Below are 24,364 nucleotides of genomic sequence, written 5' to 3' on the forward strand. Positions count from 1 at the left end.
CACCCCATCCCCCACGTGCGGCAGGCGGGCGGCGCGCCGCGCGCGCCTGCGTTGCGTTGCGCTGCCTGGCGCGAACTGCGGCGCGCAAGAAGAAGCGAGATAGGCAATGAATACAATGCTGATCAAGTAGTGCCGCATGTGGGTGCACGTGGTGGGGTGGGTTTGTTGGTCTGCTCTGCTTAGGTATGGAGGGAAGAGGAGGGCGTGTGCGGAGAGCGGCGTGCGTGCGCCGTGTGTTGACTGTGGCTGTGGGATGCGGGCTTGTTTTTGTGCGTGCGGAGTGGACGCATGGCTTTGGCTTTTCCCTTTTCTGCTGCCGTGTATGCATGCCTACAAGCTCTGCTATGCCATTCATTCCCCACACCACCACCACCACCACCACCACCGCCGCCGCCGCCGCCGCATAGGTACCATACCCCGTCCGCACCCTTCCCTACCTTAGCTTACACCACAGCACCCATCCACATCCACAACCCCCACAGACAGACAGACAACCCAGAGCACCCAAGGCGAGCATACACATGCGTCCATATTCGTATAGATACCGTGCATACACATATGTAGGTAGGTATTGTAGATACTTAGAGGTGGGTGCGTAGGTACGCAACACAGCGACAAGCAGCAGTGAGCTCGCATAAATAGCACGACAGAGGCGCGGCTCCGCAGCCCACGGCGGGAAGGACAGGTAGATGGAACAGCTAGGTAGCGCGCGAACCAGAGTGCGGGAGAGGAGTGTGAGTGTGTGTGTGTAGGTAGATGCAAAGTCGGTAGGTAAGTACGCCGTGTCTGCGCCAACAGCATGATGATCAACCAACCAACCAACCAACCACCACAACCGCACCCGCACTCATCCGCACCAGCTCCTGCACCGCCTACCACGCGCACGCACACTCTCTTTGAAAACCCAGCATCAACGGCAGCAGCAGAAGCAGCACCTACACAATCGATTCCTACTCAGTCCATTACCGTACTTGCCGCCGCAGTATTGCTGTTTCCGCATTGTTGACTGACAGAAGGAGGAGACGAAAAAGAAGATGCAGAAGAAGAAGCCAGCAACCAGACAGACAGACAGGCAGAGCACGGCGAGCAAAAGAGACAGACAGGATCGGACGGTGAGACGAGACGCAACGAGACGAGACGCAACAAGACAAGAAAAAAGACGAAGCGGAGGAAAAAAAAAAAAAGATAAATAATTGAGAAAAACATTCCTGGCCCGTACGCGTAGTAGTCGTTGACGGAGGCGCCGAAAAAACGCCCTGGAGCAAAAACAAACAAACAAACAACGAAGACCGATGCTTTCCTTGGTCTTCGAAGTCGGCTGGTGGGGATGGTGATGGTGATGGTGATGATGGTGAAGAAGAAGAGATGGGCCTGGCGCGCATTCTCCATCTTCGTCCATCGCTCATGCCATGCGTGCCATGCATGCATGCATCCATACATCCATCCACCGCCGCAATAAGCAGATAAATCACCACAACACCTCCCTCTTGCACGCACACACGCACGCACTCAAAACCAACCAACCAACCAACCAACCGTTCCGTTCATCACCTCCACCCTCTCAAATCCCTCCTCACCCCACCCATCATCTATGCAGTCGCAGCCTCGGCCCCCTCAGGCAAAATGCCCTTACCCTTGAGCTCGTCGGGCTTCGGACGGCTCAGCAGCGCCTTCTCGAGGCTGTCGGCGCGCATATGGCGCTCGAGCTCCTTCTGGTGGCCCTGCAGCGCGGGCGCCGCCGTGCTGTCGGGCAGGATGTTGCGCTCGACTAGCTCGTCGCGTGGGGGGCGGTGCGACAGGTTCTTGCGCAGGTTGTCGCTGACTTTTTGGCGCTCGAGCTCCAGTTGCGCGGCTTGCAGGGCTCTGGAGGTGGCGAGGGATTGGTTAGCGCGAGTGTGAGACTGTAAGGAAGCGTAGGTAGGTAGGAGAAGCGTGCATGGCGGATCGGGGCGGCAATGTCGGAAGCAGGTGCAATGCGAGACAACCATATCCAACAAAAAGCCAGGGCCAAAAAAAAAAAAAAAAAACAACTCACGGCGCAGCGTTCGTGTCCAGCAGAATATGCCTGTTCTTCAAGTCCTGCATGTCCGGGCGATGCATTAGATGCTTCTCGAGCGAGTTGCGGCGCTCCATGCCCTCGCGCACGGGCGAGATAGGCGTGGTATCGACGGCGGGAGCGGGCGCCTCGGTCGTGGCGGCAGAGGTATCGAGCGTGGTAGACATGGTGATGATATGGCAGGCTGGCAGGCGGGCAGTCGCAATGGTTCAATCTGTCTGTCGATGGGTCGAGCGGGGTCGTGCGTTCGTATGTATTGTACGTAGGTATGTAGCGGCGGGTGTGGCTTGGTGGTCCTGGAGGTTCTCGAGGTAGAGTAGAGGTAGCGGGCTGGTGCAAGCGTTTGCAGTAAGGCGATCAGGACTGTTCAGCTGGTGGTGGTCGGCCGTCTTTGTACCTGCGGGTGATTTCAGGACGGCGTTGACCCGGTGATGTGCAGAGCTGATGCGTTGTCTGACATGTGCTGTGCTGTCAGGGTGACGCGGGATGCTGCTGATGGCGGGCCTGTGTCTGGACCGAGACCACCCCCGCCCTGCCCGCCAACCGCCGTCGCGCGCGCCGCGCCCCCGCAAACGGTTCGCGGCCTCTTCCTTTCCCGCTTCCGGCCCGCCAATCCACAGCATCAATCATATCTGATCTTTTTTTTTTTAAGCTGTAGCTGTCTTTTTATTCCAAAGAAAATTAAAACTACAACACAGCTACGCTACAGCGCTGAGAGTTCGCTTCCACTGAAAAGAATGGTAACTGGCTTGCGCATCCCCCGACCCCTCATATTTCCCCCAAACATTTGCCCCCAGTTCGCCACCTCCTCTTCCTCCACTCCAATTTCTCAGTCTTCTTCCGCCTCACTCTTCAGTGATCAGATGAGGCTCCGTCGGGAAGCTGCAACACGAGGGATCATTCGGCGACGAGTTGCAATCGCAAGCGCTTTCACCCGAGCTTCCACCCGTGCTATCGACACCAGTACCCGCCTTGCACCTATACAAAGTGACAGTGCTCTCGGGGAAGATTACTTTCGAGCTGGGCGAAGTCGTTGTGCACTCTTGCACCTTCCTCCAATCCTGCCAATCGTTGTTAGTATTATTCTTCTGAATTTCTCTCACGCGCACTTACTTTGCCATCAGCTCTTCCATACTCCTCCTTCACATCCCGATTATCGACGTACTTCACATGGCACCTGTCGCAATCTATATCAACATATTGAAAGACGGGGTCCTCGTAGTACGTGCAGTCCTGTTGGTAATCGACGTAGTAGGCCCGCTTGTAGGCATTGAAGATAATTTCGCACTCGTAGTCCTTGTCATCTTTTGGAGGGTACGGCGGATGGTTTGGAGGGCCGTTTTGGGGGGGCTGCGGAGGGTATGGAGGCTGTCCTTGCTTGAAATAGTTCCACCAGCCCCAGGGGCCATGGCCGAAGCCGTGACCGTGACCGTGACCGAAGGGCCCTCCGCCTTCGGCCGCGCCTTCGACAGCTTTTCCTCCAGTTGCGTCTTTGTTCTCGGTTTCGACTTTGTTCTCGGCTTCAGCTTTGTTCTCGGCTTCGGCGCGGATGGCAAGGCCCTTGCGTTCTCCGTTGCCATTGTAGCCTCCGTGGCCGCCGCCATTCTTGCCGTTTTCACCGTTGTAGCCTCCGTAGCCGCCATTCTTGTTGCCGTTCCCGCCGTTGTAGCCTCCTCCGTAGCCTCCTCCGTAGCCGCCATTCTTGCCGCCGCCGTTGTGGTTGCCGTAACCACCGTTGTGATTGCCATTGCCATAGCCATAGCCACCGCGGTTGTTGCCTTGGCCCTTTCCGCCGCCGTAGCCGCCGCCGTAGCCGCCGCCGTAGCCGCCGCCGTAGCCACCGCCATTGCCAGCTTCTGCGCGGGCTTCGAGGTTTCCCTTGCCATTTTCACCACCATTGTGGCCACCGTTCTCACCACCCTTGTGACCGCCACCTTGGTGACCACCGTTCTCTCCGCCTTGATGACCACCGTTCTGACCACCTTGGTGACCGCCGCCACCTTGGTGACCACCCTGGTGACCGCCGCCGTTTTGGTGGCCGCCGTTCTTGCCGCCGCCATTATTACCTCCACCGTTTCCTTCTATTCCTTCGATACTTCCTTCTCCGCCTTTGAAGTCATACTTGCCTCCTTCACGATCGCCGTTGTAGCCCTTCTCGTACTGGCCTTTGTGGCCGTAGTGGTCATGGTCGTATTCACCGTGGTAACGACCGTTGTCGTTTTCGCGGTGGCCCTCCTTGTTGTCGCCGTAGTAGCGACCATGTTCGTCGTAGTGGCGACCATTTTCGTAATAGCGGCCATATTCATCGTAGTAGCGACCATTTTCGTAGTAGTAGCCATTTTCGTCGTAGTAGCGACCATCTTTGTAGTAGCCGTTGCGATGACCATCCTTGTTTCGGCCACCATCCTTGCCGCCGTAGTTGAAGCCCCCCCGATTGCCCTCGCTGGAGCCTTCGACAGCTGAGCCTTCGATTACGTCTGCGCGGGCGGCAAGGTATTTGTTTCCTTCCTTGCCGTTGTAACCCTCCTTGTCATCGTGCTTGTAGCCCTCCTTGTCGTCGTGCTTGTAGCCCTCTTTGTTGCCGTCCTTGTAGCCCTCCTTGTTACCGTCCTTGTAGCCCTCCTTGTTACCGTCCTTGTAGCCCTCCTTGTTGCCGTCCTTGTAGCCCTCCTTGTTACCGTCCTTGTAGCCGTCCTTGTTGCCGTCCTTGTAGCCGTCCTTGTTGCCGTCCTTGTAGCCGTCCTTGTTGCCGTCCTTGTTGCCGTCCTTGTTGCCGTCCTTGTCGTCGTACCTGTAGTTGTCCTTGTCGTTGCGGTAGCCGTCTTTGTATCCATTCTCGCCATCGCGGTAGTTCTCCTTGTTGCCTTCCCTGTTGCGGTCGTCGTAGTTCCCGTAGTTTCCACCATATCCGTATCTGCCACCGTATCCGCGGTCCTCGCCCTCGGCAGAGGCCTCCAGGGCCGATTTCTCTACAGGAGTGATGTAGGCAGCCTGGCTTTCAGCTGCACCCTCCAGGGGCATGGCTGCACTGCAACACAGAAGAAACAGACATCAGTAAAGCACTGGAGTAAATGCAGAGGAGATAGCAACTTACGCCTGAGCGGCGAGCAAAGCCGCGCCGGCCAAGATCATGGTCATGCGCGCCATTGTTGCCGATAGTGATAGACCGGTCTGAGTTGAAAGAAGTAAGTGAGTTGTGAGGGATCTCGAGCGAAGTCGTTGAGATGTCTCGCAGATGCTGAATCAATCGAGGCGCGCAGCGCAGTTAATAAATCCTTCGGCAGCTAGGCAAGGTGTGCAGCAGTGCAGCAACATGCCTCTGCATATTGCGAGCTCTGACGTACCGTCTGCCCATCCTCTGCCGCCTGACCCAGTCGCGTTGGAGGAGAACCCAGGATCGGCAGAGATATTTGCTTAGTGCCGCGTCCTCGTTCTCTGCTTTGCCCTGCTGACCTTGCCCGCCCTGGGCTTGAATCGGATGACAATTCATTGACGAATGACGTTTAAGCTTTCGAGGCCTGGGGTGGATCGCGGTATGTTCGTGGGAGATTGCGGGGTTGGTAGTGGTCCTGGTAGTAGTTACGAGAACGACGGGGAGACGGAAACGAAGGAGGTGTGAGGTAAGAGGTATGGACCTTGATAGGCGTGCAGAAAATGGGAGAAGGAGGTGGACAGACGGAAAGGCAGATAGGTACTCAGATAGATGGATTGGTAGGCCAGACGATTAGGTAGACAAACAAGGATACAGACATACCTGCCTCCCAACGACCCGTAGGTCGACCCTTCCTCTTTTGCCCAATCTTCCCACCCATTCACTGAGCCACCACACACCCATCCAGCCATACTCAAAGGTCACTCACGAACCTTGCCTCACTCCGACATCGCCGTCACTCGCCGTCACTCGCCGTCACTCAGTACTCGCCTTACAAACTCAGCGCCCCTCAGTTCACCTATCCCCATCTCCATCCCCCTTACCCACCTCCTGGACAAGCTCATCAAGACTCGCCCTTCGCACGTGCGACCTGCCCCAGCGGTTCTTCACGCGGGAAGTGAGATCGTTGACAGCACCGCCACCGGCAACGACAAACAAATGTCTACCAGCTATTACCCGTCCCGCTACGAGAACATTTTAAGTGCACCGGTATCCTCACTCTGTCTCATCCTTCCTCGCCCACCTACCTATCCACTTACCTATCCAATTGCATCTTCGGAGCATGATTGGACTGCAGTGCAGAGAAATACCAGGACCTGACTGACTGACTAGGTAACTCATCCCAGCGCGCACCGGCCCGCTCCTTAGCGCCAGAATGCACCACCACACCACCACCCCTTCCAAACCAGAAGAAGCAGCACCAAACAGCGCAGCACCTCTCAAGCGCGTGCGTCCACTACACAGGCGCCCCGCCCACCGTCCCATAAGCAGTTAGCAGCCTGTTACGTAAACGCGCGCGCGCCCTTCGCACCACCACTAGTGCTTCCGACAACAGCGAAAATGATCCTACTCCTAGGAGCCTAGACCAACGAACGGTGTACGAAGTCGTTAGCCAGAAATCTAGCAAGGCAAGGCAGTTGATAGTTCTTACCATACCTTACTACCTGTCTTTACCTGTAGTGTATGTGTGTGCTTCATAGACACCCACCCCCCTTCGTGAGCTTAGTGTTCCGTGAGCGAGGCCATGTTGCTAGATATGTAGTAGACTTGAAATCAGTTCTTAGTCGACTTAAGCCACATACCTACCTACTCGCCCACATAGAAGTAACTAGAGGCGGACAGGTACGAATTTTTTCTTTTTGCGAACGTAGGTCGTCATGTGGGTATTTTAGGCTAAGCACCAAGAATGGAATCGCGCGATCTGAGAATCCTTGCTTCCCCGCATTTTGGCTGCAGGAAGTATGGAGCTACGGCCGGATGTGGGGCCGTGCGCTTACTGGCTTGTCAACTGCCCTGTTTGCTTGTGAGACGACCGTTTGCCTCGCCGAATGATGGGATGGAGATGGGGATTTTCGTTGATAGGTAGACATGGTATGCAGGCACGGAAAAAGTCTCATGGATCATGCGAGTGTTGCATTATTCATACCCATTGGTATACATATCCAGTCGTAACCCTGATTAAAGTAAGTGGTGCTGGCCTTTGGCCAGCCAATGCCAATCTTCTGCAACTGTTGCTAGTCATCCCTCGGGATCTTCTCAATTTCCTGTCTGCGCTCATTCTGCACCAATGAGTGCACTGATGCATCATCCATCGGTGTACGATAGCGTTTAAGCGCCCTCGTCATCGTCACCGACGCGGATAGTGCCCTCGGACGACAATCCATGGGCCCAGTAGCCGCCAACGTCGACATTGGTCTCAGGGATCCTCGAGTGAGAGAGCAGCAGCCAGAGACCGAAGACAGGCTTGGCCAGTATGTCGAGGACGGCGTAGGCGATGATCTCGGAATTGACGGAAGCCTTGCGCGCACCATCGGCAATGCCCCAGACACTGTTCGCGTTAGCAGATGCAATCGCTCGACTGATTGAAGTACTTACATGGGGTAGGCAGTCCAGAGAATGAGGGTGAAGCCAGCGAGTGCGCCAAACAATTTGGCAACCTTGCTGCCCCTGTTAAGAGCGCGGGCACGCCCGTGGAGAGCCAGGTGCCAGATGACGAACAAGTAGGAAATGCACGCAATGGCATACCAGCCCCACTTCTGTGGGGTACCCTCGTGGCCAAATGCCGCGAAGAGGCCAGTGAGAATCATGATTAGATCGGCAGCGATGGCCATCAGAGTGTGCGCACCATCGATGCCAGCCAAGAGGCAGAGATCGAGGATCAGCAAGGGAGTGGTCAAGCTCCAGTCAACGTACCGGGCCCAGTAGACCTGGCGGTAGACGTCGTAGTAGGTGTCAGGGACGTGGTTGTGCGTCTCGCGGACATGGATGTGGTGGTAACTAGTTCCGTGACCGGTAGCCATGGCAAAGTAGGAGATGGAGGCAATGATCGTAATCAGAGTGGTGATGACATGGTAGAGACGGCGTTGCTGGGGCGTGTCAGCTGACGCATTGAGGGGTCGGAATCAAGGCTACTCACAACTGGTATGGTCCAGGACATGGCAGCGAAGGCGGCCGAAGCAACGAGCATGATCACGAAGACGACCCAAAGCGTCCTCATGCCGGCCTCGCCAGCACTCTCATAGTGCGTAGGGTCGGCTGTTACACGGTCAGCAGCGAGCGGCAAAGGTAGTTGAAGGAGACGTACGAATGACCGTGGGAATGGGGTCGATGGGCTTCGGGCTAGTGGAGCTAGAGGACAGATCAGCGTGGAGTCTTTGGAGAGAGGCAATGATGGTAGGTACCTCGTAGGCACGGGCAGCAGAGTGGAGGTGGGGAGCAGCAGAGAGCTGCTGGACTTGCGAAGCATGTCGGCGACTTGCTCGGGGTGGATCATGGTGGATGGTATTGATTGTTGTTAAGCACTCAGCTGGATGGAGTGGGATGAAGGAAAGAGGAAGTCTGACAGGCGTGAGGAGAAAGTAAGTAGCTAGGCAGCAACGGCAACGGCGAAACAAGTACCTCTTGGACGAGCTTGCCGCAGCTTCACGGGCGCCTGCACCCCCGCCCGCAACTACGTGCTCGACGTCATCAATGCGGAAGGCGCCAGTTCGCGTCGGGACTAGTGCCAAACCGGGTGCGGTAGTCCGCTGATCGCCAGGCGGCTCGTGCGTCCCAGCAGCGATCAGACGCGTCCGGCTCTCGCGCTTCAACAACACTCCGAGCCCTCAGGTGATACACCCATGCCGTGTAATCGCAGACGTCGGAATGATGTTTTTCTCTCTCTTGCTGCCGCCCATCTTTCCCGACTATTGCCTGTCAGTCTCCACTAGTCCGCCGTCAAGCCACCGGGATGCCATGCTCTCAGGCCAATAGCCTGGACATTGGACGAGCGTTGAGTCCTGCGCCTTGTACTACGTACTTTATCTTATGCAGCCTCGCTACCTCCCCCTCATCCGCCTGCGCTGACCCGGCCTTGACCAGAAGATTCCTTTCTTTGTTCTCGTACCCCGGGCTGTCGTTCCTACGCGAGGATTCGGAAAATATCTTTCTCCGCCTCATGCATTCTCACGACACAACTCGCTTCTCGGAATATTTGTTTGACCTTTTTCAACCTGTAGAGTGGACTCGCCTCATTTGTTGCTTCTTTTCGTCCCCTTGTAGTGACACGGATCGGTGTCGCCGAATTTTCCAGCTGAGTAAGAAGCCATGTGTGCACTGTTTGCGCCTTGAGTCCTTGAGTCCAGAGTGTCAGATGCTTGCGCGGCCGTAACGGACTCGAAACCTAAGCACTGTTTCAATGATCGATTATTATGTTTTTTACACCATGTCTCTGACAAGAGAACAGCACAGGATTCAGGCCTTCATAAGATTGGAAATGTCACCTTATCCGCCTCGCCGAGCTAGGGATGTCCATGCTCATAGCGTGTGTGAAGGTTGGTTCTGAGAATGCACCAATCGCATAGCCATGGCCCTGCATGGTCTGTGTGGGTACCTTACCTATGCTCGCTTCGTTCATTTGACTGTCAAATTCTGTCATTGCGATCTGATGTTACTTGGAACTTGGAACCGCTTTAAAGAACAAGAGGTAGATGTGCAGGCACTGGTAGGTAGTAGGTAGGTGGCTGCAGTGAGACTGACGTGACTGAAATATGGATGGAAGACTTTCGAAGCTGGGCTTGTTGAGCGCGCGTGAAGAGTCCGTTTACATTTGTTTTCACCCGCCAATTTCCTTGACCCACCACACACTACGGTCACCTTTCCACCACCGTCGACCTCCAACCCCAGTCCTTCCTTTCACCTCGCTTTCACTAGCTTTCACTCTACAATCTACCTGCACAGTGCATCCGCTGTGCGTTTGCGCTTCCCAAATTGTCGATTTTCACTTTTCACCTTTCACCTTTCACTTCAGGTACGTCAGTCTGCCCACAAAAACAAAGTTCTCGGACAACTCTACACACTTACTATCACACATCAGCCTGCAAGGAAGACCTCTAGCAACAACCAAAATGCCGACTTTCCATTCCTCCTCAGTCGGCGGTCGCAACGAGAAGCCGGACGACATGCTTACTGAGGAGAACCTCACGAAGTCGCAGAAGAAGCGTCGTCAGAAACGCGCCCGCGAACGCGCCCGTAAGGAGGCCTCCGGTGCCAACAGTTCATTCGCTTGCTTAACCTTCAACACCAGGGCTATGTCTTCTGATGAGTCTGACTCTATCACTGCGTTGCCATCTTCGCACCCCCAGCCAGCTACGTTTGACGAGCGCTTGCTTCTACCTCCGTCGTCTCTCACAAGCACTTCGGACCCTTCTCTCCCTCTGAAGAATGTGCTGCTCACCGAGAATGTTCGCGATTCGACTGAGATGCTTCTCCCGTCGACCTACCAGGACCAGGACGTCGAGACCACCAACCGCACTTCGGCAGCTGGTGACGACACAGCACGCCCGTCGCTCGGCAAACGCTTCGCACGGAAGGCCTCCGAGTATTTTTCCCGCGTCAAGCCCGTTTCGAACATAAAGGTTTCTACTGATAGCGTCCCGAATTCCAGCCTGCTATGTAGCGGTAATGTCGGCGGCAGCAGCAGCAGCGGTGCAGGCTCCATCCACCCTCTATCAGGCTTCCCGGTCAACCCACAGACGGGCTGGCCTCGTCGCACTACATCGCTGCGCGCCCGCTCGAGCACCACGTCCAGCGCGCCGCAGTCCATTGACATCATCGACGCCATCACGCGTCTCAACCCCGAGACCGGCCAGCTGGAGGACGGCGGTCCGTCCACCACCGGCGGCCACCAGAACCAGCGTAAGCCTCGCGTCCAGAAGAGCCATAGCTCGGAGTCCCTCGGACTCATGGAAGCCCTCACGCAGCTCAATCCGAAAACCGGCCTCATTGATAGAGGACCTCGCCCACGCGTCCCCCTCGTTGCCCCTACTAACACTAGCAGCGCTGTTGCCGTTCCTACGAACCGTCCTCAGCAGAACCCTCTCGACCTGGCCATCGCGGCTAAGGTGTCCGAGCGCGTAGCTATCGATGCGAATATTGATGCACGCTGTCAGCGTAATGCAGCTATCGATGAGACGCTCAACAGCCTCGCCAGCCTGCGCGCTGATGTCGTTAGGATGGTGACGACGGAGGAGCAGAGCGCGGATCGTGACGCCGAGCTGTTGAAGAAGCGCGAGCAGTCTGCTGCGCTGATGCAGCAGGTCCATGGTATGATGAGCAACATTAACGAAGTCAGCGAAGGTGTTGAAGAAGTCGCCACGACTCCGACGAAGAAGTCGACGAAGAAGCCATCGAAGGGAAAGATGAAGGCTGAGGTTGAGCACGAAGACAGCGAGGATAGCATGCAGATGCACCCGGGCTTCGGTCCTGCTGCTTCTACTGCTGCTGCGGTTCCGGGTCCTCGCCAGCTGCTGCCCGCCTTCCCTTCTCCGGTTTACACTCACGCCACGCCGACGACGGGCTCGGCGGCGCTGCCCCGTCGCCACCGCCGCAACCAGCATTCCCACCGTACTCCGGTCGTGAACTCCGCGCTGCCCGTGCGCATGGTGCCCCGCGACTTGGCGGTTGTGGAGCTGAGGCGTGGACGCGTTGTTGCGCGTGACGTGGTTGGCACGGCCATGGTCGCGGAGAAGGACGAGTAAGGTGAGGGAGAGAAGAAGTAGATGAGACGTGGGGGGTGGTGAGTGGTGAGTGGCGGGTGGTGGTGTATACTAACGGATTGGATGGTTCATTGTAAGATATTCAAGGACAAAGAACTGGATATACGGGCGTGTTGGGTTGGGGGTACAATGCCAACCTAAACACAGATAAAACAATCGAGTTATGAGATTCGATCTAACTTGATCCGCACTGTGCCTCACTGCATACCGGTGAGTGGTGCTTAGTCTAGCAGAGTGAGTGCACGTATTTGTAGTTGTGCCTAAGGTTTCCCACCGTGCGGACAGGCACGTGGAACACTGAAACCGGTCTCTAGTACTAATTAAGAATGGTCCAGAGTCTTGGTAACTAGACCCGAAGAGCCACTTGTTACCCTTTACTTCCAAATGATCTGCCTATCGTGCGCACGGGCTGGAAACGTGTGTGCGCTTGAGCACCTTTGTTTATAAAGCGTCACTGCCTGCTACACACCCTCCATCCGCCACTTCGCACCCACACCAACATTCAACTGGTACAAAACGCTTCAAATGCATGTGTTGGGTACGTTCCTGATCTCTTTCAGTCCCAAACATATCCTTTTCAAAATAATGACTAGAAAGCATTTCCTCAGGATGTAATTGTACGGAAACAAAGATGATGTTAAGTGGCAGGGTACGATGATGATAGCGTTCATCACTGCAGTGTAGTTGTATAGAACTACGATTCAATGCGGCTCATGCTTGGCCTTTCGAGTTGGAAAGGAAAGGTTGTTGTGAGTTGTGGTTTATTTGCAGACCCCCTACGATGATTTTCTTTTGTTTGTATAGGCCGATTGCCACTATAGGAGTCAAGCTCCTTGTTCAATGAAAGAGAATATCAGATAGCGGCTTCATTGTATTTAAAGAAGTCTGTTGGCCAGTCTAAAACGTGACTGACTAGTTACGCAATTAGGCGTGTTGATCCAGCGACCAACACCTCTCCATACAAATCCCAGTATAGTAGCATTCTCATAGCCACGCATCAACACTTACACAGCAAGATCGTATAAACACATAACACAGCATTTCATTAATTCAAACTCGCAGACGAGAGCATCTCCAGAGCCCTAAGTGCCAAACTCATTCTTCTCATGCAAGACCTCCTGCTTCTCGATCCGCCCCGTATCAACCGATGAGTTCTTGACCATATGCACCAAGCCGACCTCCCTGTAAACCTCCTCCATCCTCTCCTTGTCTGCCAGCGCGGTGCCCTGGCTCCCGAAGAGGATGTCCATTTCTTCGAGCGAGAGGCCTTTCGTTTCCGGGACGATGAAAAAGACACTGCGGATAGTATTTAGCACAGAACCTTGGCCAAACAGAAGAAAAAACACGAAAGCAACAAGTAGGCAGGGGCAAGGAAGAAGCACTTACAAAACCGCGCCCAAAAACGTCAACAGCCCAAAAAAGATATAAGTGCCATACGTCATACTGGACAGCATATCGGGGGTGACCTGGCCGACAATAAAATTGTTCATCCAATTCGAGCTCGCACCCAGCGCGATGCCATACGGGCGATTCGAGAGGGGCCACACCTCCGCGATGACGATCCAAGCGCAAGGGCCCCACGAGTAGCCAAAGTGGATGACGAACAGCCACACCATAGCCACAGCGGCCCAGCCGGCGCCCTGGTGCGTCGGCCACTGGTGCTGGTTCTTGGCGACGATGACGGCGATGATCATGTGGCAGGTGGCCATGCCGATGGCGCCGACGAAGAGGACGGGCTTGCGGCCGAGCTTGTCGACGTACATTACGGCGGGGATGGTGGCCTGGGGGTGTGGGGTGTTGTGTTAGTTTGTCTGTTTGTAGGGGTGGGTGGCTGGGTTGGCGTGGCTTACGATGAACATCACGATGCCGACTACCCCGGTCGCTAGTAGTGAGATGGTGTTTCCGGAAAGCCCGAGGTTCTGAAAGATGCGGGGCGCGTAGTACAGAATCGCGTTGATGCCTGTCCATTGTTGGAAGAACATGGTCACGGTTGCGACGATGACGCGCCGGAACATCGGCATCGTCTTGAACAGTGAGCCGATGGCGACGAACTGCCTGTCTCGGGGTCAGCAACAGCTTCGTAAAAGACTGATACGAACATGTCCAAAGGGATCTTCTACAGCTTGCTGAGAAGGGGGACAGCCACTTACAGCTTTATCGTATTCCACGGCGTCATCTCCTTCAAGTGAGGGAACTTCTCCGCAAGCGTCTTCTTCTCAAACAGGCTCTGCGCACGAATCTCCGCAAACTCGAGCTCAATAAGCTCGTGCTCCTGCGGCAGGTTTCTCAGGCCCGCAAGCACTCTCCTCGCCTCCGCCTCCCTGTCGTGGTGGACCAGCCAGCGGGGGCTGAAGGGCATGAACACCATGCCGACGCCGAGCAGCACGGCCGGCACCAGCTGCAGCGACAGCGGGAGCAGCCACGCCGTCTTTTGCTGGCCGTCGCCCGTCCCGCCAATGTAGTTGCAGCCGTAGTCGATCCAGAATGACACCATGATGCCCAGCGTGATGGAGAGCTGTTGGAGGCCGACAAGGGCTCCTCGCACTTCTGGTGGCGCAATCTCGGCGTTGTACATGGGGACGATCATGGAGAGGGAGCCGACGCCCATACCTGCGAGGCGTTTTTGTTAGTTTTGTTGCAGGACCGGTAATATTGGGGCATGTTATGTTGCTTGAGAGCTGGAAACTCACCAGTGATGAACCGTCCACCCAATATAGACGAATGTCCTCCGCCCGCCCCAGCAGTCGTCTGAATGATGACGCCAATGATAAAGATGAAGACGTTTATCAGGATCGAGTACTTCCGCGATAGAATCTCTGCCAGGAACCCGCTGTACATTGTACCGAACCAAGCGCCGAGCTCGAGGATACTGGTCAGCCAGCCCATGCGCGAAGTGTTATCGCCGGTCCAGTCGGGCATTGCTAACGAAAAGATATAGAAATTAGCCAATAGTCATGAAAAGGATGGCACTAGGGTAATAAAAATTATAGCACTCACCGCGCTCGAAAGAGTTCATAGTCAGAACACCACTGAAAACGCCTTGGTTGTAACCATAAACCAGGCCGCCTAGACAGGCGAAGCAAGCAATACCGAAGACCTTCAAGTTCTTGAGCAAAGCCGCAGGGCCGGACCCTCCGACGAGCTGCTGGCGACGAGCCAGAGCCGCGGAGTCGAACTCAGAAGCCCCACCACCAACAGGGGCCATGATGGAAGAATGTTCTAAGTTGTTTGAAGAGAATTGGTTCAGATGAACAAAATAAGTTGTTGAAGAAGAGGAAAAAGTAGAGAAAGAGAGCTCCAAAGAAAAACGCAGCTTCTGCCGGCTGCTGCAATACCCCAAAATCTCACATGCAGCGCTCTGTCACCCGTATATATACTCCCCACCTCACACCCCGGATCTGCGGCTGGCGGCAGAAATGCAAAAGTCGAAGTCCCATAGCGCCTGCGCGAGCTCTCTCTCTCTCCAGCAGCTTACCCCAGGTCCCGCGTATCAGATAGCGCGGCGGGTAAAGTCGCCGGCTAAATCGAGAAAACCTGGGGGATTTCTGGGGTATCTTGCGAACGGCTCCAAGCAGCAAGCAACCTGTGATTCGAGCCACAAAAAATTCGCACGTTTTGCTGCTATCTCCATGATGATGCCGCGAGCCATGGAACGGTTTGCGGGCGAGGCGCTGTGCCGGAGCTCTCGTGGCGACGACCGAAGCAGCGAGCCGCTCGCCATCTGCGTACAGTACTGCGCGTACTGTGCCGTCGCCATCGTGGCACTCGGGCGTTGTACCGTACGTACCTACGTGCTACGCCGCAGCACACAACTACAGACATCAAGCAAACAGCCGCGCCAACTCGTCCCGTACGCACTCTCAATCCAGCGCCCGCCCCGTCGGATCCGCACGTGCGGCACGCTCCGCAACCGGCGACTTCCCGGGCCCGCCGATGTACGTCGCCAGTTCGTGGGGCAGGTAACTACCTACTGTACCCGTGGGCCGGCTAAAAGCGCGACGACGTATGCACGCCGCGCAGGCCTTTTTGCGGCGTCGAGCCACTGCGGGGAGGAGAGCTAGGCAGCCGCCCTTCCATGTCGGATGATACCTATGCTACGCCTTGTGTTTGCTATTTACCCGGCTGGAGGTCTTCTGGCGGCGAGGTGGATTGCGTACGTTGCGATGCTGACGGGATGACGGGAGGGAAGCGTTTTCTTTGTGAGAGCTTGATGGCGTGGAGACCGATAGGTACCGATACCGCGGCTTTGTTTGTGCTTTGTGCTTGTTGTGCGAGCACGTGGGAGAGCAGGCCTGCGGCTGGGTTGGCCCTGTGCGCGGTCGGGGAGCACGATTTCTTCCCCGACGACGACCACCACCACCACCGCAGATAAGCAGACCCTTCCACAACCACCAATCTCAATGATAGCAGTACTTTGTCCTGATAACGCAAGCGCCGCATTCAGCTTGACTGGAGGCCTTTTGTCTGCTCTCAGCACTCGATCAACAAGCAATCAGTCACTGCCAGTAACATATAACGCCGCATGACAGCACGGCTTGCCCATACCTCCTAGGTAATACAGCACCAACTCACGACGGCATCAGGCCTAAGCGCAATGTGCAGTAACGCATCTTACCCAACCACCCAATCCATTCCCCACATCCTCAGACCCATGCAAAACATTCACTCCCCGAAGAACAAAAAACAAGTATCAACAAACAGCAAACAGCAAACCAATCCAGGCACGCCAACCCTTCCCCAACCTCTAACCTCCAACCTCCAACCTCTAACATCCAACCCGCCATAAGCAAGTCATATTCCCGGCAGCGGACGGCAAAGTTCCTTTTTCGACTGCACTCGACACGCTCCCCTCCGCGTTTCGATACCCAGTTCGTGGTCGAGCACCTCCGTTCCATGGTTCTCAAAAAAAAGAAAAATGCTCATCGTCATCCCAGCACAACCTCCACAATCAACAATACTCGCCCGTCTCGCTCACCAGCATCATCACCACCTCAGCGTGCCGCAAAACCAGCACCAGCACCCTCAAAGTGGTCAGGGCTCAACTCTCCGCAAAGCGGGTGTGTTTGATCCATTCCGGTCCCACATGAGCGGGTGTTAGGAAATGATCAATTCCCGCTGAAAGACTCGTCTCCTAGCAGTTACAAGGAGAACTGCCCCTTCTAGCGCGCTTTTATACATACCTAAACCAAGATGCCGACATCTCTGCCCCGTAGTCTCGAACTCGAATCTTCGTCCACCCAGCGTGCCAACCACCTAGTCCAGCAACAGCACGCAAGCATTGGCACACCACATCAGGCTACCAAGCAAGTATCAGCAGGCACGGCTCAGCAGCAGCAACCAACCAATCACCGGCCTACCAACCACCAGTACCTAGTAAGCAACACCCCCCTCCCCTCAACCCAGAAGACGCACAGCCGGGGCAACACACACACAGCACAAAGCAAAGAAAGTAGCAGCAGCCCAGAGGGAAAGAAACCCTCTACCCAAGCATATAATATTAACGCCGACCCCACACTCGCCCATTTTCCCGCGCTCCCAAAAAAAAGAAAAGCAATGCCATGCATCCAAGCTCTAGAGGTATCTGTGCGCAAGAGAAGCAGCAGCAGTAGTAGTCAGTCAGTCGTAAACAAGCCCTGCCAGACCAGCCCAGCTCAGCCCGAACCGCAAAAGAAAAAATCTCACCGCCCGCTGTGCCGTGCTCGCCAGCAAAAAAAAAAAAAAAAAGTCGTGAAAGTCGAAAAAGCAGCAGAAAAAGGAGGTCTTTAGGAAGGAAAAGAAGAAGAAGAAGAAACAAGAAGAACCCAGAAATGCCCCCCGTCGCTGTACCAATAACCCTGACTTTTTCGTTCCCAGTGCACGCTAATCCCATGGTTCGGAGTGGTAACATGGAAAAAAAAAAAAGAAAAAAAAAAAGAAAAGAAGTGAGTAGGTGACCACTCTCCTGCCTCCCCAGCCCCCAGCCTACGTAGTACCACGTAGGTGGAGCACCCAAGCGGCAGCCACCCGCGACCGAAAAAGCGCCGGCAGCCGAGCTCTTGGGCACGCAGGGCGTCGAAAACGCAAAATCATCGTACGACGTCGTGCTGGCGCTCACGCCCACTTGCCCAGCAGCGCCATGAGGCCACCGCCCAGGCACATGAGCACAAAGGCCGAGAGAACAATCTTCACGGGCGCCTTGCTCATGTAGGGAGAGAACATGAACTCGTGCGCCATGAGCTCCACCAGGCCCGTGTAGATGAGGATGCCCGCCGAGATGGAGTCGAAGACGCCGTTGGCGATGAGCGTCGTCGCGCTGCCGGGCGGGTACGATTGGCGCACGCCGAGTCCGATGGCAATGGCAATGGGCGTGCTGATGCCGTATCCCGCGGCCAGCAAGTACGGCGTCCAGCGCTTCGACTTGGGCCAGGGCACTGCCGACAGCCGCGCTCCCAGTCCCAGCCCTTCGAACGTTTGGTGGAAGACCAGAACCACGTACAGCGTGTTGAACTCCTCACCCGACACGGCGAGCGTCAGGCCGATGAAAATCGAGTGGAAGATGACGCCGAATTCCAGAACGAACACGGCCGTCAGTTGCGCGGCGAACGATTCGGGGCTCAGTCCTTCGTGCTCCCAGTCTGCGCTGAGGTCCTCGTTAGCCGTATGGTCGCGCGAGTGGCCGAGGTGGTCTTCGCCAGGGGCCGGCATGGTCGGGTGGGGGTGTTCGTTGCCGTACGTCTTGCGTGCTTCCACTATGGAATCCGAGTCGGCCGGACCAGAGGTGGAGCCAGAATGGTTGTGGCCGTGGCCATGTTCTTCATCAGAGAAGTGGTCGTGTCCACCGACGCTGAAAAAACGCATCGTCATGAGCTCCACGAAGAACAAGACGAAAATGGCCATGAGGACAATGCCCTCGACCCAGCTGTACTCGGTGATGGGCCCAGTAAGACATTCATCGCCGAGAGCCTCGTGGGCGGGTGCAAGCAACTGTGGTTTTGGTCAGTCATGAGGAAGGGTCGAAGTGTTTGGTTGAGTCGGGACCAACATGGATAAACGCCGTGGCTATGATGACGCCAGAACCGAAGTATTTCGCAACGAAGAAGGCCCATTCCGGTACGCCAACTCCCTTGTGTCTGCGGGCGAAGACGGGAAACCAAGCGCCTGGGCAAGTCAGTGAGAGGAAACGACAAGAGACAGGACGGTACAAAGTAACTCACCCACGAAGGAGCCGACCAGGATGACGAAGATGGACGAGACGCGGACGCCGATGCGGCCGTCAAACTCGTTACTGGTGTCGCAATGGCCCGGGGAGCCGATAAGGCTGTCGCCGTCCTCCACGGCGGCCCGACGGAGGACCGAGTGGGCGATGTCTTGAAAGGTCGCCATTGAGGGAAGGTGCAGGGGTAGGGCGTCGAGAGCAAAGAACGGCGCGCGCGGGCAGAAGAGGTGACGATGTAGGACGAAGTGATGGGGGGCCTGCGCGCTTTAGTAAAGGGCTCGAGAGCGAGAGAGATTGCTGGCGCGAAGAGGTTCTGCGTTGAGCACCTTGATGGTTTTCGCACGCTAGGCCGAAACCGCAGGATCCACCACGGTTCCAACTTGGCTCGCGCCTTCATCCGCTCGTCTGTCGCAGGCGCCGTGCCCGCGTGCGTGTGTGTGTGTGTGTGTCGTGCAGCCCTTCATGCCCTGACGCCCGCCCACTCGCTGGTTGCGCGCCGTTGGCTGTCAGCTGCTGCGATGCTGCTGACACGCGAGAGACGGCCATTGTCCGGCGGCACAGGCCCTAGGCCCCCGCTGTTTGCAACCTTGGCCTTGGCGTAAGCAGGAATCGATGCTTCTTCTGCCGCTTGCTTCGTCCCAGGACATCACAGTGTCCGCCTTTACCTGACCAGACAAGTTAGTCGGGAGCAATGCAGCCGCGTCCGCAAATTTACCTCTGTACTTGACGACTCTGCGTCTGACGGCATGCATGTCCACCGCCGTCGTTGCTATTCTCGGCCACTGCTGCTGCGAGGTGGACCTGAGATCTGCCCAAACTCCAAACGAGAAACTACACCGTGCCACCCTGAGAATCGCCGTTTCCCCTCTGCGCCATTAAATTTTTCATGCGGCGTGTCAGGTCGCCCATCGTGTGTTTGTGTCATTGCCCTGCCGCCGTGGCGCAGACAAGACTCGCGCCGAGGCGGTGGGTGGTGCGTCGCGGGCGGAAGCTTCCATGACGGATCGTAACCGCCGCTACCGGAAGGCGGTTCTCCAGGTGCAAGAGGTACACTGTACAGAGCCGGCCCATCGGTGGGGGTTGCTGCTGACGGGTGTCTGCGTGTGAGAGTCGAGGTCGCTGGTTTTCTCCCGCCCCGCCAAGCGTGTCGCTAGGCATGCCACTTCCGTGTCACAACATGCTCTGCCCGCATCATCTTGCATTGACGAACATCAGATATGGAGGATTTGTGCAACGTCCCGAGAGCCGGACAGCACGCCTGGACATCGACATTGATGCAGTCACCTGCACTTGTGCCAAGTGGATGGAGAGAACCGAGGCGCTGTGAGAAGGATTCCAGACCATCATCACAAGGATAGTACGCGGAGATGATGCTCGTAGTGTGGGAACGAAAGCAGACTCTTTCCCGCGAGCCAAAGCGCCGTGGGGACATGGTAAGCCAGGCGGGATTGCAACCGACGTCCCTAATGAATACGACGACCATTTCACTGAACTTTTGCATCAGCACCTTGATGTTCGGCCCGTATTTTTGCAAGGAACCTTGCAGGGAAAGACGCGAGCGGCTTGTTGTCTTGCCCCTTTCTCTGAGGTGTCACAAGTCACTGAGAGAAGATTCTTTCAAGGGTATGGTCGCCGCCTCGCCCGGGTTACCAAAGTGTTCCGCCTGTCTCTTTGTACATCCATCAGAGATTCAAATATCTTCTATCAGTTCAGAAGCTGCTGCCTACATGCCACAGCGTCATTGAGCTAGTGCAGGATAAGGCAGCACCAGAAAAGAAACCCACCGACCACCAGTCCACTCCTCCGGAACATCACAGATCGCAGCTGCACGCATCTATTTAATGATACACACACAGAAAACACGCGGGGAAAGGCACACTCGTGTGTAGCTGACAGACAACAGGCATAATGTACCACGTAGCACCGCACACACAAACACACACCCTCACGCCACTCCACGACCTACCTACAACGTTGTGCCGCCGCCCTCTAGATAGAGCCTTCATACCAAATACACGATTACAACCCTTACAAGATTTGGTTCAGAGGTCCTTCTTGTCAATAAACACATCCAAGTTCAAGGCTCGCTTGTGTGTGAACATTTCCTCTTGCATGAGAGTTCTTCAGGCTGACACCTGGATCTCAGTGGACGCTATGAAACGCCAGTGTGATCTGGCTTGGGGCATGGCATTGACAAACAATAAAGCTTGTGTGCAATGGCACAGCGCCTGGAATTTAATTATTGTGTTTTTTATGATGATATGATGAGAGGATGAGAGGATGATGATGGTGATGGCGTTGAAGTATCAAACAAAGACTGTAAGCACTAAACCGCAGGCCTTCAGCAAGGAGGGACATCGTACTCCTCTCACCATCTCCATCTCCTACCGTAACAGCTGCTACCATACTAGCTGCTACAAGTACCAGATCCAAGGCTATTCTCGTCGTCTCTAGCGTCGTGTACTGGGCACACGCATTCAGTGCCTACTAAATGGGGCCTTTCGGGCGCGGAGAAATGGCTTAGGCCAGTTGAGCACGTTAGTGCCAATGTATGCGTGGCCCCCATGTACGAAGCAGCTCCACACTACGGTCATGGGATGAATCTTCCAGCCTGTTTGAAGGATTTTTCTTTTTTGGTGGGTACCTGTTCTGTCATGACCCTTGTCATGGTTTCTTTGATCCAATGGGACGCCACAGCTGGAGGCTTCCTGTCAACAATCTTGTACCTCTGCTCAAGGGAAAATAAGCACCGTCCTGGTCCGTTGCCACGCCGGTTTCCTTCTCCTACGATCTATACACACTTCCACACGACAGAATAGACACGGAGATCCGCCTGCTCGCTTTTGGACTCGATGTTATGCAAGAGGAATGGCATTGCACTGGCCAGTTATGCCCATAGGAAGACGAAGCCTAGGCGGAGCAAGCAAGGTCAAAAGCACGTTCAAGCGCTACCCTACCTACAAAGTCTACAGCACCAGCCCAAGTAACTTGGCCAGCTAGGGAACGAAACCTAGCTTCCAAAAAGACAGACAAAACCCCCCAACGACTCGACTCCGGCTAAGAACACATGAATGCCTTCCTACATTTAGTGCATCCGACCCTCCAAATCACTAAACTACCATACCAACACGGCTTTCACAGAGCCCTCACCAAATGCAAGACCTTCACAACAACAACAACACCACCACCAACCCCCTAACCCCCACCCCCCAAACCCTACCAACCAACAGCACCAAGCAACACAAACCCCAAGCCCCTAAACCCCAAGCATCTCCTCTCCCATCTACCCTCGACTAATTTCTCCCTCCCGACCTCCCCTCTCCGTACTGCCGGTCAAGACCGAACTCACAGAACCAGGACAAAGAAACCGGTTGCACGGTGCAGGTGACGAGGAACTGTGGACAGGAACTCGGGCTGGTGGAGGGGAGTTGGGGTGGGGAGGGAGGGTTTGTTGTGTAGCGGCACTGGTGCGTGGTGGTGATGAGAGTCGCCGTTTGGGGGTGTTGCGCTTCGACAATATACACTGCGACAACGGGTACGTCGATGATGTGCACAGCCGTTGTGTTGATCGCGTGTAGTTTGGTCCTTCGCTTGTCTGTAACTATGGTACGTCAGGATTTTACCGGTATCCTCTGTCCCTGTTAGGTTGTTTGGGAAGCGTGCCAGCTGTAGAACAGATACTAAGATGGTTTCGGCTTTATACTTGCTTGGAAGGGAGCAAACACACCACGATAGCCAGCTACGCAGTGATTAAGGCAAGTTCGCTGTCGTTGTCTCCGATAAGCAAGCTGAGTTTTATGAAGCCACCGGTGAGACAGAGTTTCCAAAGGCTGCCTTTTTCCGGGATGCGGACGACAGATGGTCAGACCAGTAAACTGATGGGGTGCTCTCCAGACCAACTTGATAGCGACGACGAGGACTACCGTGAGGCGGCAATTAGCAGTTTGAATGATCCAGAGGACACTGTACTGATCCTCCTAGACGGCAACGGTGTAGGCGACATGGACCTGACGATCAATCCGCTCCTCAGCATTCGACTGCTCGAGCCGCCGACTGTTAGAGGAAAGATCTCGACGATGTTGTGGCTCTGCCAGCTTCTCCAGGACGAAGGATTGCTCATCCCCCTAGATCGCGGAACTATCAACCGCACGATCAGGCTAATGATTCTGGAACTTCCATGGAACAAACAGTGCACCTATACCGTACATTAGTATTGGCGAATAATGATGGTGAGGGATTCTGTCTGGAGATACTGCACATCAACGATGTATGTTGTGGGTTACGAAGAATGTGAAAATCAGTATTTTAGTATTTGACACTAAAGTCCAGAGAGAAAGCAAGGGTTTTGAAGGACATTGTAAGCGACCGTTCCGATGTTTGTCGGCTATGTCCGAATAATAAAAGATGTGGCCGTGGAGAACTGGACATTGTATGCGCCCATCCTTTTATATCCGAATCCGTAGTCGCATTGAGGCGGTACCAATACAAATCCATACCATAGCATGATCACGGTCGACGTGTGCCATGATGTGGTACTCTTTTTACTCCATCACCTATGCATTTTCTATACCAGCATCGTTTCCAAACCCAAAGTATCTGCTATAGGGAGGAAGGGTGAAGAACCACTGAGGTAGTACTCCCGCTAAGACGTCTATCTCACTGGCAAGCCGAGAAAATAGCAGTCAGAGATAAACTAATCACCACAACGGACATATAAAAGTCTCCAGCCAAGGCAGATACACTTCAACTTCTACTTCAACACCGACCGGACTCTGGAATGCGATATTTACTTGTTGCAGTCAAATATTACAGCGGCGGTATGTGCATCCACTGACGATAACCTAAATGTCAGCCTAATGTTAGTTATAGAGATAAATATTCCGCAGTTAAAGAATATATACACAAGTCACTATTTGATGCAGATGTTGATCACCACCATGATACAGCAATACTGCTCGGCAAACATAAGTGAGTAGAGACGGGCGCGATTCCATTTAGGTGCTACCTACATCGATAGTAACTAAGGCGGATTCTTTGATATCTGCTAGCTTGTCGACCCCGTGAAACCTGCGCGGTATACTCTTCTCCGCTTCTGGTAAGCATTGTTGCGTTTACTGTGCATCTTCCAACGTCTCAGCTTCCCACAAACTTCTTCCGCGTTAATGAGATCATTCCATGGCGACGGCCCTGGACAGTCTCCTTGTCAGCATCATCAATCCGATATCAGAATCTGAAAGCGCCTCAATACCGTCGTAAATATAACCTATAACCAGCTTCGGGCCGTGTTTCAGCTTCACACAGCGCGAAAACTGCTCCTCAAACCCCATCCCACAACAATCACCATCAAAGCACACTACAGCACACCAAGCCCCCTCCCCAATCATCAACACAAGCAAACCAAAGCATTCGCATTCCTAGTACTACGA

At 54.9% G+C, this 24,364-nt stretch overlaps 12 protein-coding genes across 12 annotated transcripts; 5 read left to right on the forward strand and 7 right to left on the reverse strand.

Annotated features, from left to right (window-relative positions):
- Positions 1-737: 737 nt before the first annotated feature.
- K452DRAFT_42000 (uncharacterized protein) lies at positions 738-1,694 on the reverse strand. Its single transcript, XM_033546638.1, has 2 exons — positions 1,611-1,694; positions 738-1,551 (listed from the first exon to the last, which is right to left on the reverse strand). The coding sequence occupies exon 2, from the start codon at positions 1,397-1,399 to the stop codon at positions 911-913; it is 489 nt and encodes a 162-aa protein (XP_033396573.1). The 5' UTR covers positions 1,400-1,551; positions 1,611-1,694; the 3' UTR covers positions 738-910.
- K452DRAFT_193572 (uncharacterized protein) lies at positions 1,611-2,178 on the reverse strand (the record flags this gene model as incomplete). The annotated part of the gene is made up of 2 exons (XM_033535888.1): positions 1,611-1,863; positions 2,036-2,178. Coding segments are annotated over 2 exons (396 nt in total), but the record flags the coding sequence as incomplete, so codon positions are not given.
- A 60-nt stretch (positions 2,179-2,238) lies between these two features.
- Positions 2,239-3,501, forward strand: K452DRAFT_42018 (uncharacterized protein). Its single transcript, XM_033546639.1, has 2 exons — positions 2,239-3,129; positions 3,181-3,501. The coding sequence occupies exons 1-2, from the start codon at positions 2,488-2,490 to the stop codon at positions 3,328-3,330; spliced, it is 792 nt and encodes a 263-aa protein (XP_033396575.1). The 5' UTR covers positions 2,239-2,487; the 3' UTR covers positions 3,331-3,501.
- Positions 3,502-7,100: 3,599 nt separating this feature from the next.
- K452DRAFT_319172 (uncharacterized protein) lies at positions 7,101-8,618 on the reverse strand. Its single transcript, XM_033544220.1, has 5 exons — positions 8,390-8,618; positions 8,293-8,336; positions 8,125-8,243; positions 7,584-8,074; positions 7,101-7,536 (listed from the first exon to the last, which is right to left on the reverse strand). The coding sequence occupies exons 1-5, from the start codon at positions 8,479-8,481 to the stop codon at positions 7,317-7,319; spliced, it is 966 nt and encodes a 321-aa protein (XP_033396576.1). The 5' UTR covers positions 8,482-8,618; the 3' UTR covers positions 7,101-7,316.
- Positions 8,619-9,793: 1,175 nt separating this feature from the next.
- K452DRAFT_334389 (uncharacterized protein) lies at positions 9,794-11,747 on the forward strand (the record flags this gene model as incomplete). The annotated part of the gene is made up of 1 exon (XM_033545192.1): positions 9,794-11,747. A coding segment is annotated over one exon (1,932 nt), but the record flags the coding sequence as incomplete, so codon positions are not given.
- A 1,078-nt stretch (positions 11,748-12,825) lies between these two features.
- Positions 12,826-15,125, reverse strand: K452DRAFT_359308 (uncharacterized protein; the record flags this gene model as incomplete). Its single annotated transcript, XM_033546256.1, has 6 exons — positions 14,741-15,125; positions 14,434-14,664; positions 13,894-14,353; positions 13,594-13,798; positions 13,130-13,524; positions 12,826-13,039 (listed from the first exon to the last, which is right to left on the reverse strand). Exons 1-6 carry the CDS (start codon positions 14,946-14,948, stop codon positions 12,826-12,828), a joined length of 1,713 nt encoding a protein of 570 aa, XP_033396578.1. The 5' UTR covers positions 14,949-15,125.
- Positions 15,126-15,334: 209 nt separating this feature from the next.
- Positions 15,335-15,814, forward strand: K452DRAFT_288269 (uncharacterized protein). Its single transcript, XM_033540619.1, has one exon. It carries the CDS (start codon positions 15,391-15,393, stop codon positions 15,802-15,804), a length of 414 nt encoding a protein of 137 aa, XP_033396579.1. The 5' UTR covers positions 15,335-15,390; the 3' UTR covers positions 15,805-15,814.
- On the forward strand, positions 15,805-16,124 carry K452DRAFT_288272 (uncharacterized protein). The gene has a single exon (XM_033540620.1). The coding sequence runs from the start codon at positions 15,954-15,956 to the stop codon at positions 16,113-16,115; it is 162 nt and encodes a 53-aa protein (XP_033396580.1). The 5' UTR covers positions 15,805-15,953; the 3' UTR covers positions 16,116-16,124.
- Positions 16,125-16,284: 160 nt separating this feature from the next.
- K452DRAFT_42058 (uncharacterized protein) lies at positions 16,285-16,785 on the reverse strand. Its single transcript, XM_033546641.1, has one exon. It carries the CDS (start codon positions 16,636-16,638, stop codon positions 16,387-16,389), a length of 252 nt encoding a protein of 83 aa, XP_033396581.1. The 5' UTR covers positions 16,639-16,785; the 3' UTR covers positions 16,285-16,386.
- On the forward strand, positions 16,588-17,671 carry K452DRAFT_42118 (uncharacterized protein). Its single transcript, XM_033546644.1, has 2 exons — positions 16,588-16,618; positions 16,678-17,671. The coding sequence occupies exon 2, from the start codon at positions 16,934-16,936 to the stop codon at positions 17,507-17,509; it is 576 nt and encodes a 191-aa protein (XP_033396582.1). The 5' UTR covers positions 16,588-16,618; positions 16,678-16,933; the 3' UTR covers positions 17,510-17,671.
- Positions 17,672-19,327, reverse strand: K452DRAFT_42066 (uncharacterized protein). The gene is made up of 3 exons (XM_033546642.1): positions 18,937-19,327; positions 18,765-18,880; positions 17,672-18,706 (listed from the first exon to the last, which is right to left on the reverse strand). Exons 1-3 carry the CDS (start codon positions 19,103-19,105, stop codon positions 17,834-17,836), a joined length of 1,158 nt encoding a protein of 385 aa, XP_033396583.1. The 5' UTR covers positions 19,106-19,327; the 3' UTR covers positions 17,672-17,833.
- Positions 19,328-20,729: 1,402 nt separating this feature from the next.
- K452DRAFT_42052 (uncharacterized protein) lies at positions 20,730-20,986 on the reverse strand. Its single transcript, XM_033546640.1, has one exon. It carries the CDS (start codon positions 20,942-20,944, stop codon positions 20,777-20,779), a length of 168 nt encoding a protein of 55 aa, XP_033396584.1. The 5' UTR covers positions 20,945-20,986; the 3' UTR covers positions 20,730-20,776.
- Between the last annotated feature and the right edge of the window lie 3,378 nt (positions 20,987-24,364).

This window comes from Aplosporella prunicola (genome assembly GCF_010093885.1).
Source record: "Aplosporella prunicola CBS 121167 unplaced genomic scaffold K452scaffold_15, whole genome shotgun sequence".
NCBI classification, from domain to species: Eukaryota; Fungi; Ascomycota; class Dothideomycetes; order Botryosphaeriales; family Aplosporellaceae; genus Aplosporella; species Aplosporella prunicola.

Bases quoted from the DNA above. Each gene is read 5' to 3' on its own strand.
- K452DRAFT_42000 (XM_033546638.1), bottom strand. From the start codon at position 1,399: ATGGACGAAGATGGAGAATGCGCGCCAGGCCCATCTCTTCTTCTTCAC.
- K452DRAFT_42018 (XM_033546639.1), top strand. From the start codon at position 2,488: ATGTGCAGAGCTGATGCGTTGTCTGACATGTGCTGTGCTGTCAGGGTG. The intron at 3,130-3,180 runs GTTAGTATTATT...CTTTGCCATCAG, and splicing joins CTCCAATCCTGCCAATCGTT to CTCTTCCATACTCCTCCTTC.
- K452DRAFT_319172 (XM_033544220.1), bottom strand. From the start codon at position 8,481: ATGATCCACCCCGAGCAAGTCGCCGACATGCTTCGCAAGTCCAGCAGC. The intron at 8,337-8,389 runs GTACCTACCATC...TCTGTCCTCTAG, and splicing joins CTGCTGCCCGTGCCTACGAG to CTCCACTAGCCCGAAGCCCA. The intron at 8,244-8,292 runs GTACGTCTCCTT...ACCGTGTAACAG, and splicing joins CCCCATTCCCACGGTCATTC to CCGACCCTACGCACTATGAG.
- K452DRAFT_288269 (XM_033540619.1), top strand. From the start codon at position 15,391: ATGGAACGGTTTGCGGGCGAGGCGCTGTGCCGGAGCTCTCGTGGCGAC.
- K452DRAFT_288272 (XM_033540620.1), top strand. From the start codon at position 15,954: ATGGCGTGGAGACCGATAGGTACCGATACCGCGGCTTTGTTTGTGCTT.
- K452DRAFT_42058 (XM_033546641.1), bottom strand. From the start codon at position 16,638: ATGGAACGGAGGTGCTCGACCACGAACTGGGTATCGAAACGCGGAGGG.
- K452DRAFT_42118 (XM_033546644.1), top strand. From the start codon at position 16,934: ATGCCGACATCTCTGCCCCGTAGTCTCGAACTCGAATCTTCGTCCACC.
- K452DRAFT_42066 (XM_033546642.1), bottom strand. From the start codon at position 19,105: ATGGCGACCTTTCAAGACATCGCCCACTCGGTCCTCCGTCGGGCCGCC. The intron at 18,881-18,936 runs GTGAGTTACTTT...TGACTTGCCCAG, and splicing joins CCTGGTCGGCTCCTTCGTGG to GCGCTTGGTTTCCCGTCTTC. The intron at 18,707-18,764 runs GTTGGTCCCGAC...CCAAAACCACAG, and splicing joins TAGCCACGGCGTTTATCCAT to TTGCTTGCACCCGCCCACGA.
- K452DRAFT_42052 (XM_033546640.1), bottom strand. From the start codon at position 20,944: ATGAAGGCTCTATCTAGAGGGCGGCGGCACAACGTTGTAGGTAGGTCG.